The sequence below is a fragment of the Protopterus annectens genome, chromosome 5.part0, assembly GCF_019279795.1.
Source record: "Protopterus annectens isolate FY-2018-M chromosome 5.part0, PAN1.0, whole genome shotgun sequence".
Classification (NCBI taxonomy): domain Eukaryota; kingdom Metazoa; phylum Chordata; order Ceratodontiformes; family Protopteridae; genus Protopterus; species Protopterus annectens.
In genome coordinates, this window is record NC_056735.1 from 1,759,035,521 (window position 1) to 1,759,048,062 (window position 12,542).

Sequence of the window (12,542 nt, forward strand, 5' to 3'; positions counted from 1 at the left end):
CGTGCATACATTTGCCAAGCATTATAATTTGCCTCTATATTCCAGATCCCGAGCAGGGTTTGCCACTGCTGTACTGCAAGGGATCCTAAACACACCATAATCTACCTTTATCCTCCTCCCCTAGTTAGCTATGGTATTCTGCCCACTTGTTATGACTGCAGATGCATCCATGAAGGACATAGTACAGTTTTGTACCTACCATAAATGTAGATGTCCGAACTGGATAGCATCTCCTCCTTCCCTCTGTGGTACTCCTAGGGTGTTTACCCTCCTAATAGCTAGCTGTTGGGGGGGAGTCTTTTATGGTGTATTTGTTTGTATATATGTGCATATATGCTTATTGTTCTGTTTACCTCTATCTATTTGAAAACATTGGCATCTATCCAAATTTTTAGCCTGCAAGAGGGATACTGGCATCTGGGGCAAGAAACACTGAGGAAAATGGCGTCGGCTGGTGCTTTTATAACCAACAGAGATGTGGAGTGCGACATCAGACTGCAGGGCTGCCTGACGACAGGACAACCCACTTGTTATGACTGCAGATGCTATCCAGTTCGGACATCTACATTTATGGTAGGTACAAAACTGTACTTTATACCTAATACTGCATACTGGTTAACAAATATAAATAAATCCCTGAGAGAGAGAGAGAGAGAGAGAAAGGCCTAGTTATGGGTCTTTCAGACTCGAATGATTGCCTATACAATACTTATATGGGAAATAAAACCTTAATAACTGCTTTTGTCATGGTGTAGCAGTTGACCACTCAGTTATGTTTTTGAAAGTCAGAAGGATGGCTTTGAAACTTTTTTTATATATCAGCATTTTTATTTAGTTATAAATACTACAGTTCTAAACTAAGTATTTCATGATAGAATATGTGGTATAAAACTATCAAGAAGATAAGTAAAGCACACTAGATAAGTTAGTTACTGTATATGCAATAAAAAAGAAATAGTCCTTTTATTACTGATTAGTAAATTTAGAAATGCCAGATGACACTTTGTAAAATGGATGAAACAAATGTAAAGCAGTTGCTATGGTAAAAAAGACTTTGCACACCATCTCTGTCTATGATGGCATCCAAGTACATACTAACAAGAAAAATAGTGCATATGACTTCATTATATTATTTCATCATTTCTATCACTTAGGTCCTTGATAATGTTATAGTCAATAGTCATGCATTTCAAGGTGTCAAGTTTTTGATCTTTATGCTACAAAAATCACCTGAGTTTAGGGTACAAAGTGCATGTGATTTGAATGCAAATGTTGCCAGTGATGCAACCGTTTGAAATGACATGTGCACACATTCTTCAAAGTTGTTATTCTTTGGGGGAAAAGACCCACACCCTTTTACCCTGAGAAGTGGAGTTTGGTCCTGCACTCCCAGACTTAATGTGATCAATACCAGTGTGGCTACAATTCTGGGGAAAAGAGATTTCCCCCATTGCAACACCAAGCTTCTTGAATCACACCCGTTGTGGAACAGTATCACACCATTTGTGGATTAGTTTCACACCACTTGTGAAAAGTATCACACCATTTGCGGAATAGTATCACACCATTTGTAGAATAGTCCATTAGTTGTACTTGCACTTCCTTTCTTATGAAGTAGCAGCATAGCATTGCTTTAACGTAGCAGAGTAGACATTTTATTACATGGATACATCATACCTATGTGTGATTGAGTCACTGTTTTTGAATCCTCATTCACTGAAAGTTAAGTACCAAAAGCAGTGGGTCAAGCTCCAGTGCACCCCCATACCCCCTAAAAATTATATATACTAACTCCATGGCCACACCACAGAGGAAAAATGAAATACCTCTTCAAAAGCCCTCTGTTGAGCTTGTGCAATATGACACATTTTGGTGAAATTCACTATAACATTAATTTTTCAAAATAAAGCCACATGACCATCAATGCCTCAGTGACATGTAGATACTCTCTACAGCACCGCATCTATTTATTTATTTGGAAAGTACATAGCAGTACATTATGTGTAACACTGACTAATCAGGATCTGTAATATGTCCAAGTAAAGGCACGCCAATTCATTTTTGGTTACATAAACAGTTTCAAATGCTGTATTATGCAGTGGCCCATAACTATCTTGTTTATATGCCATTAGAAGATAAACACTGTGTACATTAATGATTAGCATCTGGCCTATACACCCCTTTCATATGACCAGATTTTGCAGATGATCCTTATTAGCTTGTTTGATTTACTGTACTCCCATTGCTCTTTTATTCATTTGCTTTTTTAATTTGGCTCACATGGTGCTTAATTTTAATGTAGGAGAAATAGGGTGTTCTCAGTCAAATCACATTTAGAAGACAAAAGAGCTGATCAGAGGAGTGTCACATAATCATTGCTGAACAGTTCTGTATCTCTTAATCACATTGTAGACTGATGGGGATTGAAGATTAATATGCTTTTTCCCCGATGATAGGATTTATTTTTAGGTAGGCAGTTAATATTGTGTACAAATATATGAGATTAGGCTTAGCTGAACTGAATGAATGGTACAGAGTGTGACCGTTATAGTTCTATGCTAAAGCAAAAAAGTGTAAAATCATGAACTTGTGACAAAGAAACGCATCAAGATTTACAGGACAGGAAGTGGAATTCCACAAAATGTATTCCAAAGCAGAGACATTTTGTGCTTGCGATTATCAAACATAGTCAGACAATAAAATATGACTCAAGAGATGACTGTTAGGTACATAAGTTAGGAAGGCAGGTACTTATTGGTGGCATCAGACAGGTCACTTTTAAGGCATTACCTGGCAAAACTGGGACCCATTTTGGAAGTTTTCACAAAAATCAAAGTCTGGACAAAGCAAGAATGCCATAGTTTTAAGTAAGACAACAAAATAATGCAGGGCATAGTCATGTGTTGCCAGGCTGAGGAACTTTGGTATGTTTATCTTCACAGGGAGGTAAGATTGGGTATGATAGAAGACTCACTTATTTCAGAATAGCATGCTTCAGGGATCCAGAAATTAAGGAAACATTGTGATCATACTTTTTGTTAATGGAAGCAGTGCTTTAGAGAAAGGGAGAAACTTGCACAGCACAGATTTCTGTCACACATAAATAGGGCAGTTAAAGATGTAGCATTTTAAGTGACTGAGACAAGTCCAGCAATATTAAGAAAAGAAGGTCAATGAAACTGCTAAATGTGGGGTATAAAAAAGGAAAATAATCTCTGGGCCTAGAGCCATCACTTTATTTGCCTGTGCTTTTATAGTTTTCAATTCTGTTTTGCAAATAATAAACATTTATTCTCAAAGCATGATGCCTGTCATGTGTATTTTAATGTTATATAAACTTATGCTTAGCACTGAAAATAGTCTGAAATGTAAAATATCAGTTTACTAGTTGTGCGCCCTTTCAGTTGTAAAATGGGCACCCTAAGAAATAGTTTCAAATAAATTAAAATTTCAAATGAAACGCTGGGATTTTACCCTTGAAGTAATTTGGTGAAACATAGTCACACCGGGCATTGCATTCAGCAGTGTCATTTATTAGGAAATGCACAAGTTAAATTCTGGGCAGTACTCAAGATAGATTATTTATTCAATGTCAGCAACAGATTTTGTATGTAGCAGTCTCGTATATAATGTACATAACTGATGATAATGATAATTATAATGCTTTTTGTAGTCCCATGTGCAGGGTGTGAGCAAGAAGGCAGAATTAGTTAAGTTCTTCATTTAAAGGATTGTTGCTTAAACCTACATTAAATAATTGTGAAATATGATTTGTCAGCCTTCTCAGGCCTCATATTTAGTGACCGTAAGGTCATGTAAATCAAGAGCCATTCCCAGAAGGTGCAGGTTAAGTTACTCTCATGAGAAGGGTAAGGAACCCCGAGATAGATAAGCCCTTAGGAAAAGCAAGCGAGCTGGACTTGTATGGTCTGCTGAAGTGCTGTGAAGGGCTGAAGACAGACTATAATAGCAGAAGTGGAAAAGAAAAGCTAAGCTGAAAGGGTCACTGTTTACTTTTTTTATTAAAAAAAAAAGGAAGCTGCAAACCATTATTGTAATTATTAGTTTACATAATGTATGACTGCTGATGTTCTTCGTGTTTCACTGTTGCAGTCATTACATTTGGTTAATCTGCTGGCAGGTTGCCCTCAGTCAGCCTGATTAACATAGGCTTGGGTCCTGCATCAGTTGCTGTCCCTTCTTCCATGATGTCAGTCGTCAGGTATAAAACATGCAGCTGATGCCATTACATCAGTCTTTCTTGATGTGTGGTGCTCGAAGCAGAAGCAGTTCGCTGAAATTTTCATTTTCGAGTTTCAGATCCGAAGTCTTCAACTTAAAGCTAAGTACCACTTTGGGGAAACTTTTTCTTGTTCCTTGCCGATGTCAGTAAAAGTTAATAATTGCATTACATGTGGGAAGCAAATACCTCATAAAGATTTTCATTTGTACTGCATTCCTTGCCTAGGCCCTGACCACAATGTACCTTGCTGTCGGTTTTGTGCTTTATTTAATCAGCGCACTATCCATCGTCACTACATTTCTGCCTCTAAATATTTTGGTTCTCGGTTTAATTATCCAGAAATGATATCAGTTAGCCATCCGACTACCGGAATACCGAAAAAACGCAAAGAAAATGACAGAGACAGGCCGTTTAGGTCCAAAACTGCCGACGACGCTTCTCCTAAACCAGTCGCCAGTTTGCCGGTACTCAGTGAGGCGCTTTCGCAGCCCCTGATACCCGCTACTTCTGACTCGCAGGCCTCTATTGAGACCCATTCAGAGTCCGGTATGCCATGAGACTCTTCACCTATGGAACCCGCGGATGTCTCTACCTTGGATGGGTCCGGAGCCGCTGTGCTGGCACCAGCTTCTGCGGGTGTATTCAGGCCTACAGACTTGCATATTAAACCGACTCCACCTTCTGTTCTGAGGCCTAAATCTCGATCTATGTCTAAAAATGCCTAGGCCACATGTTCAGGCCCCTATGCCTAAAAAACAAATGATCAAAATGGCTGAAGATCTTATTACTCTAATCAGGGGAAGTCACCCCCTCCCCCTCTTCTAAGAGGCCTAGGACTGAGTTTGACTATGAATCTTCTGATCAGGACTCTGTTTCTTCTAATTCTTCTAATGACCTGGAATTGTCCATTCCTACTTATGAGGATTCTGATGCAGAGGATTCCATTCCCTCTGCTTCTCCCCCTGAGGACTTTTCTTTTGGGAAAACTTTGCATACCTTACGAGAGCATTTCCACTGGGAAAGTCAGGAATTTTCTGAATCTAAAAAGAGGCTTAGGATTTCCTTCTTCTACCCCAGCATAGGCCTCTGGCTATACCTCCTGTACTAGACATTGTTGATGATGTGTTTTCGGAATCCAGTATGGCCCCTGATTCCCTGCCTTTGGCTCCTAGTAAACCTGACAGATACTACAGGGTTCCTGAGTCCCACAAGTTCCTTTTCAAAAAATCCTGTTGCAGACCCAGAAACCATTTCTCAGGGGCCCAAGGGCATTAAAGCTTTCACTGCTAAAAACCCTACTCCTTCTGATAGAGACTCCAGGGCGCTGGACAGATAGGGTAAAAAAGGTTTATACTTGATGCTACCTTAGCAATCAGGGCTTTAAACTGCCAATTTAATATGCTAAAATATCAGCAACATATTATGGGACTGCTTAAACAGAAAATGATGTTGATTTCTGATTGTGTGGGAAATAAAGATTTACAGGATTTACTGCATTCAGCTGAACAAGTTGGAAAACATACTTTGCAATGTGGTTTTCATTCCTTAGAGGCCTCTTGTAGGGCTGCTGTTACTGGGTCTGTGCTTAGAAGGCATGCTTGGCTTAAGGAGCAATTTCTGCCTGATCATGTTAAGCAAAGTTGTTGGATGCTCCTTTAAATCAGGACAGTCTGTTTGGCAATAAGGCTGAAGAAGTTCTAAAAAAGATGGAAGCTAAAGCTAAATCTATGCAAACTGTGAAAGATTTCTTACAAGTGCAACCTCCAAGATTTAGTAGGCACTGGCCTATTAAGAATTGGTACTTTCCAGCTCCTTCCAGATCCTCTCAAGCCAAACCCAGACAAACCAAAAGTACCAAGTTTCAGTCCCAAGGGACTCTCAGAACTAAGCAATGGGGGGCCTCCACTTCCAAATCTGGAAATAACAAGACACCCCCTATGGTAAACAGTCTCAATGACTTTCCTTTAAAATTACCAAGCACTTACCTTTTAGTCACCCCTTTGGGGGGAAAGATTGCTCTTCATGCAAAAAACTGGGAACTCATAACCCAGGACAAATGGGTTTTACGAATAGTGTCCCAGGGATACAGATTTCATTTCCACAAGTTGCCAACTCCATGCGGATGGCCAGACCTGCCACCAAATCAGTGGGCAGAGGCTCAGAAACAAGTACTTTCCCTCCTAAACATGGGGGCTATTCAACTAGTACCAGAAGAGGAAAAGGGTCAAGGCTTCTATTCCAGGCTTTTCTTGGTACCCAGAAAAGACAATTTATGTCGTTCAATTCTGCACCTGTCTACTCTAAACACCTTTCTGGACATTCCAAAATTCAAGATGCTGACTCTTCAACAGTTACTTCCTATGCTAGGCAAGGATGCCTGGTTGGCAACTCTACATTTAAAAGAGGCTTACCTACATATCCCAATCAGGGAATCTTGCAGAAGATTCCTACGCTTCAAAGCAGGCTACTTGTATTATCAGTTCTCTGCACTGCCCTTTGGCTTGTCTACTGCGCCCAGGGTATTTACAAAGTGCCTGGCTCCAGTAATTGCATTTTGCAGGCAAAGAAATATTCAAATATATCCATACCTGGACGATTGTATAATTCAGGCAGAAAACCAGGCCATGCTTATAAATCATCTGGCATTTGTAAAAAGAGTTCTAATTTGTCTAGGGTACACCATAAACAAAAAGAAATCACAACTGGTACCCTCTCAGCAGATTACATTCCTGGGTGCAAGCTTGAATACAACTGCCCAGATGGCTTTCCTGACGCCAGAAAAACAAATTCATTTGGTAACTTACTTCAAACAAGTGGCCACAAAAACCCTGCTATCTGCAAGACAAATACTACAAGCCCTGGGGTTCATGGCCTCCTGCATTCTTCTAATTCCATATGCAAGACTGCATATGAGGAAACTTCAGTGGTACTTAAAAAGTATATGGAGTCAACATTGTCACAGCCTGGAAACAATGATTCCTATCATACCTTGCCTACGTCGGGAGTTTCTATGGTGGGCAGAGGCCTGCCACCAAAACAAAGGACTGCCATTCACACTACCCCCTGCCACCCAAACCCTAACTACAGATGCATCAGACTATGCATGGGTGGCTCATCTGGCAGGAAAGTGCATTCAGGGCAAATGGAACCCAAATCAAATGCACCTACATATCAATCAAAAAGAAATGTTAGCTGTACAGAATGCTCTGACAGCCTTCAAGGGCTACATTCATCCAGGACAACTAATTGTAAAGATGGACAATACCACGGTTATGTGGTACATAAACAAGCAAGGGGGTACACATTCCTTTCCCCTCTGCAGACTAGCCATGGCATTGTGGAACACAGCCTTGAGCTACCAAGTGCAACTACAAGCTCAATTCCTGCCAGGAAAACTGAATACACTGGCAGACAGACTAAGCAGAAATCTCATGGACCTACACAAGTGGAAACTGGAACCATGGATTTTCAACATGTTGACAAGCAAATGGGGGAGCCCAGACATAGATCTATTTGCCTCACCCCACAACTACCAGTTGAACAAATTTTGCACAAGGACTCCTCACAACAAAGCCTGGAAAGTGGATGGTCTGTCATACAGCTGGAAAAAATTATCAGTCTATGCCTTTCCCCCTCTGCCTCTGCTCTCCAAAGTTCTGCTAAAAGTCAAGCAGGCAAACCAAGAATGATTTTGATTGCTCCAGACTGGCCACGGCAACACTGGTACCCACTCCTGCGCAGTGTGTCACAAACTTCTCCATGGCATCAGCCTCAGACACCTTCCTTACTGTCTCAGCAGAAGAACCAAATTCTGCACCCTCAGCTCCCAACATTGAACCTTGCAGCTTGGCTAATCACTTAAATTCACCCTTAGCATCCCTCAGCAAACCTGTGATGGATGTCATCTTGGAGGCGAGAAGGCCTAGTACTAGAAAATCTTATGCTGACAAATGGAAAAGATTCTGTGCTTGGAATCAATCTCAAGGGATGAGCACAACAGCACCCAGTTTACCTCAGATTTTACAATACTTAACCGAGATGCTTCACAAGGGCCTGTCTTTCTCCTCCATTAAAATCCACGCCTCAGCCATTTCAGCTCATTATAACACAGAACCTCCCCTCTTCTCTCATCTTCTGCTCAAGCAGTACCTCAGAGGGGCCAAAAACTTGAGACCAACTAGAAGAGCTCCAACCCCTGGCTGGGACCTTAACTTTGTATTGAAGAAACTCACTCTACCTTCTTTCAAGCCAGCTGCTACTGCAGACTTAAAATTTCTTTCCTGAAAAACAGCCTTCCTTCTAGCAATCACTTCAGCAAGAAGGATATCTGAGTTACAGGCCCTTGTGGCAGTGGAGCTTTTCATCATGTTTCATGCAGACATGGTGTCACTCAGGACCAATCCATCCTATATGCCCAAGATGGTATCTAGTGTGGCTCTTAAGTAGTCCATTCATTTGCCAACTTTCTTTCCCAATCCACAGAACAAAGGGGAATGGATTCTGCATTCATTGGATGTGCACAAACAACTAAGATTCTACTTGGACAGAACTAAACCTCGAAGAAAATCTAAACAACTGCTGGTAGCATTTGCTGCAGGGGCAGAGGGAAAGGCTATTTCAAAACAAAGCATCTCTAAATGGATAAGCCATTGCATTAATTTCTGCTATAAGCACCATGGAAAGTCTATCCCCCAGGGGATCAGATCTCATTCCACCAGGGCTGCATCTACTTCAGCAGCCTTTCTCAGAGGTGTTCCTACCAGGGATATTATAGAAGCTGCTACCTGGAGTTCAGTTCATACTTTCACCAAGCATTATCATTTACCAATTTAGCTGGCTTTGCCACTGCTGTCTTGCCTGGCCTTATAACTGCTCCTAATGCTGTATAAATCCATCCTCCCAACCATAGTTTTGGGAATCTACCCAAATGTAATGACTGCAACAGTGAAACACGAAGAACATAGTACAGTTGTGTACACTTACCATAAATGTAGATGTTCGAGTGTATTCACTGTTGCAGTCCTGGTTACCCTCCCTCCAGCCCCCTGTTTTTCCTCTTACTATACCTCTACTTTCTTTTACTATGCTTAAAAGCCTTTTTGGAGTATTTGCTTTTGGTTGGAGGTATATTTTTGTGTTTTTAATTTTAATTTGCTCCCCATTAGGGGGGCACCTGACATCTGGGGCAAGAAAAACTGATGTAATGGCATCGGCTGCATGTTTTATACCCCTGACGACCTGACGTCATAGAAGAAGGGACAGCAACTGATGCAGGACCAAAGACTTTGTTAATCAGGCTGACTGAGGGCAACCTGCCAGCAGATTACCCTAATGTAATGACTGAAACAGTGAATACACTCGAACATCTACATTTATGGTAAGTGTACGCAACTGTACTTTCCTCTGCATACATAATTTCCAATAACGAGCAATGAAAGTTGCTTCATAGAGATCAAAATGACGCATTGTTATTAATGTAACTACAGTTTGGTTCTAGCATCTCTGATAACCCATAGCTGCATCCAGATGATACATTTCTGATAAGATTCATCCGTCTGCAACCTGATGATAAGAGCTGAGTTGTCTATGTTCTTACCCCTCCACAGGGCATCGTCAGAAACTAGATGAGCAGACAAAAGCTGGTGTCTTGTCCTTTTCAGAGCGCTTGAGTGAGTTGGAGCAGTTGCGTCGAACAGGCATGAGGGTCAGCCCTCATCACCCTTCTCCCACCCCAAATCCAAGGCCATCTTTGAACCACACTGCTGGTTTTAACCCCCAGCCACAGACTCAGATCCAGGGTAAGTGCATAGCTATTGTAGGAAAATCCTACTCCAGCTAATCTTAAGTCTTCCAGCTTATTAATAACAGCCTATTAAACAGCGATGTTAGTTTGCTACATTAACTTGACCGTAGATATGCATTCATGTTAAAGTGAATTATATATTCTTATTGATAAAATATAACAACAAAATAAAGGAATACAGTGACATTACTGTTGTTCCAGTAAATGTTTTAAAAGTGAAAACTGAAATGGAATACTGAGCTTGTTCTACCATATTTTCAATGGTGCTGACAGTGTTGCAGTTGTCTCGAGCTATACTGAAGCTAGTAGATGTGATGAGAAGAAAACATTGATGATGTTAGCAGAAGTAAAAGATGCCTTATGCTTTTGAAAACTGAATATGCTGTTTTGGGCTTAAAATAAGCTGTTTACTATTAGTTGAGGACGGACAGATATTTTATAAGTTGTCTGTGGATGTTTTGCCACTGTAGTTCCATTTTTGCTTACTTTTAAATTTACACATTATGTTAAAAATGTAGTGCTTTCTCCTTTCCTACCTGTTAGAATCCACACATTTAAGTAGTGGCATCTACAGGTGGTCCCAGATTTCTGCAGCGGGGGCTACATGCCACTCCTTACAGTCTGTGATCAGTGCGTCTTATGTCCAACCTCTGAAAGCCAGATAAACTGTATGGAAGAGAGTCACACTCATAGATCTCAATGCAGTTTTATAGGTTACAGATATGACTGCCACAAACTGTTGTGGAATAGAGGTTTTGTTGAATATGCTTGCTCGGTTTTGTGTTGAGTTATTATATGCATGTAACTATAATTCTGCTTGTCAGTTAAGTGTCTGGAGTTAAAAAACGGGACTCACTTTGGTGTTCTGTTGAAACAAGGTGTGTTAGTAGCTTGCTGTTGCACAGGACGTCCCATATTCATTTTGTATAATTGCTGTGATTTTAGTTTCATTTTCCTTCAGCTAATACTAATTTATCTTTCTAAGATTTTGTAATCTGTTTTGGTCTTCCATATAATGTTAGAGCAGCTCTAAAAAGAAAATAAAGAGAGACAACTAAAGGGCAGTCTTCAGCATTTCCGAACATAAAGATGTAATGAATATGGTAACCAGTCCGTTTTCCACTGCAAACTGGGCTGTTTTACCAGTCACATGTGTGAGCTCCAGATCTGCCTGTTCTTAAGTGTTTAAAACACCCTGAGAGATATAACTTCATTTTATTTTTACTATTGGTGTAATAAAAAAACTGTATTCAAGCTTGCTTATTAGGAATAACACATCAAAGAATCGACTGAGTTTACAACTTGAAATGTGTAAGGCATTTTATTCCCTGATATGCATGGTTGTGCTCTTTGCATCAACAACATGTTACTTTCTTACTCTGATACATCCCATTTGTTAGGAAGGGGTGTACACCTTTGATGTTCTAGTCTGTGACAGATCCCACTCCCAGTTTATAATGAGCATGACATGACTTTTATGCCAGAGTAGTACACGGTATTTAGCATCAGGTCAACATTCATTATTTCTCCAATACTTTATAATTGGACCAGTCCACTATGGTGGGCCTTATTATTGATTACACAGAAGCTATGGACAACTAAGCTCTTTAATTCACTATTCTGATTAGTTCACCATTGGTATAGATTATCTTAACTTAGTCTGTATTTTAACACACCTCCTATTAAGAGAAAGCAAGACATTTGACATACCATCTTAAATTTTCTGTGAAACTTTAATACCTATAACATCACCAAATGTTCTAAAAGCTGTTATTCCATTGTTGCAGTTCTTTCTCTGTGTCATGTCAAAATGTTTTAGTTTCTTCACTTTTTCATGCAAAGCAGTAAAGAACAGTATCTGTTGCAATACTACAACCAGTAGTCATTACTACATAACACAGGAAATGATAACTCATATCCTGTTTGTTGAATTTTTTTTCTGTTAGGTGATACCAAGACATATTAACATTTTGCTGAAGTCTATTTTGCAGAAGTCTCTGCAGTGTCCAAAATATGTTCTCTGAAATAAACTTTCCTTTCTTGAGCCAATACAGTATAGTCTGGTAAATCTCTAAGCTACCCATGGGTTGTGAATGCTCAAAAATAGCACTGTTTAATATCAAACTACTAAAAATGGATTTCACCCATTTTATAATTACATAGAGTAGTATTGTATATTAAAAAAAACACTGACAAAGTTCGGCTTATGGTGATTGTTATCCAAACTAGGTCATGTCACGGTGTCTCATGATCACATCTACATTTTACATAGAGTTAAGTTATTCTTATAGTAACAGAATCCCCATAGGTATAATGATATTTGATTGGGACTTTTATTCTCATGTGAAGTCTACTCTAAAAGCTCTTGGATTTTCAGTTTACTCTCCTTATAAACATACCTTGTGAATAAAGGTAGTCAATGTCTTCATCTGTCTTTCTGTTTGTCTATTTATATATGCACACACATATGTATGTAGCCTTTAGAAAAAGAATACA

General features: G+C 39.8%; 1 protein-coding gene across 1 annotated transcript in view; it reads left to right on the top strand.

Moving 5' to 3' along the window:
- Positions 1 to 12,542, top strand: part of RUNX1 (RUNX family transcription factor 1) — a 254,787-nt gene that overhangs the window by 123,208 nt on the left and 119,037 nt on the right. Inside the window, exon 4 of the mRNA XM_044071554.1 lies at positions 9,850 to 10,041. Within this exon, the coding sequence (XP_043927489.1) occupies positions 9,850 to 10,041 (192 nt within the window). The remainder of the gene's footprint in view (positions 1 to 9,849; positions 10,042 to 12,542) is intronic.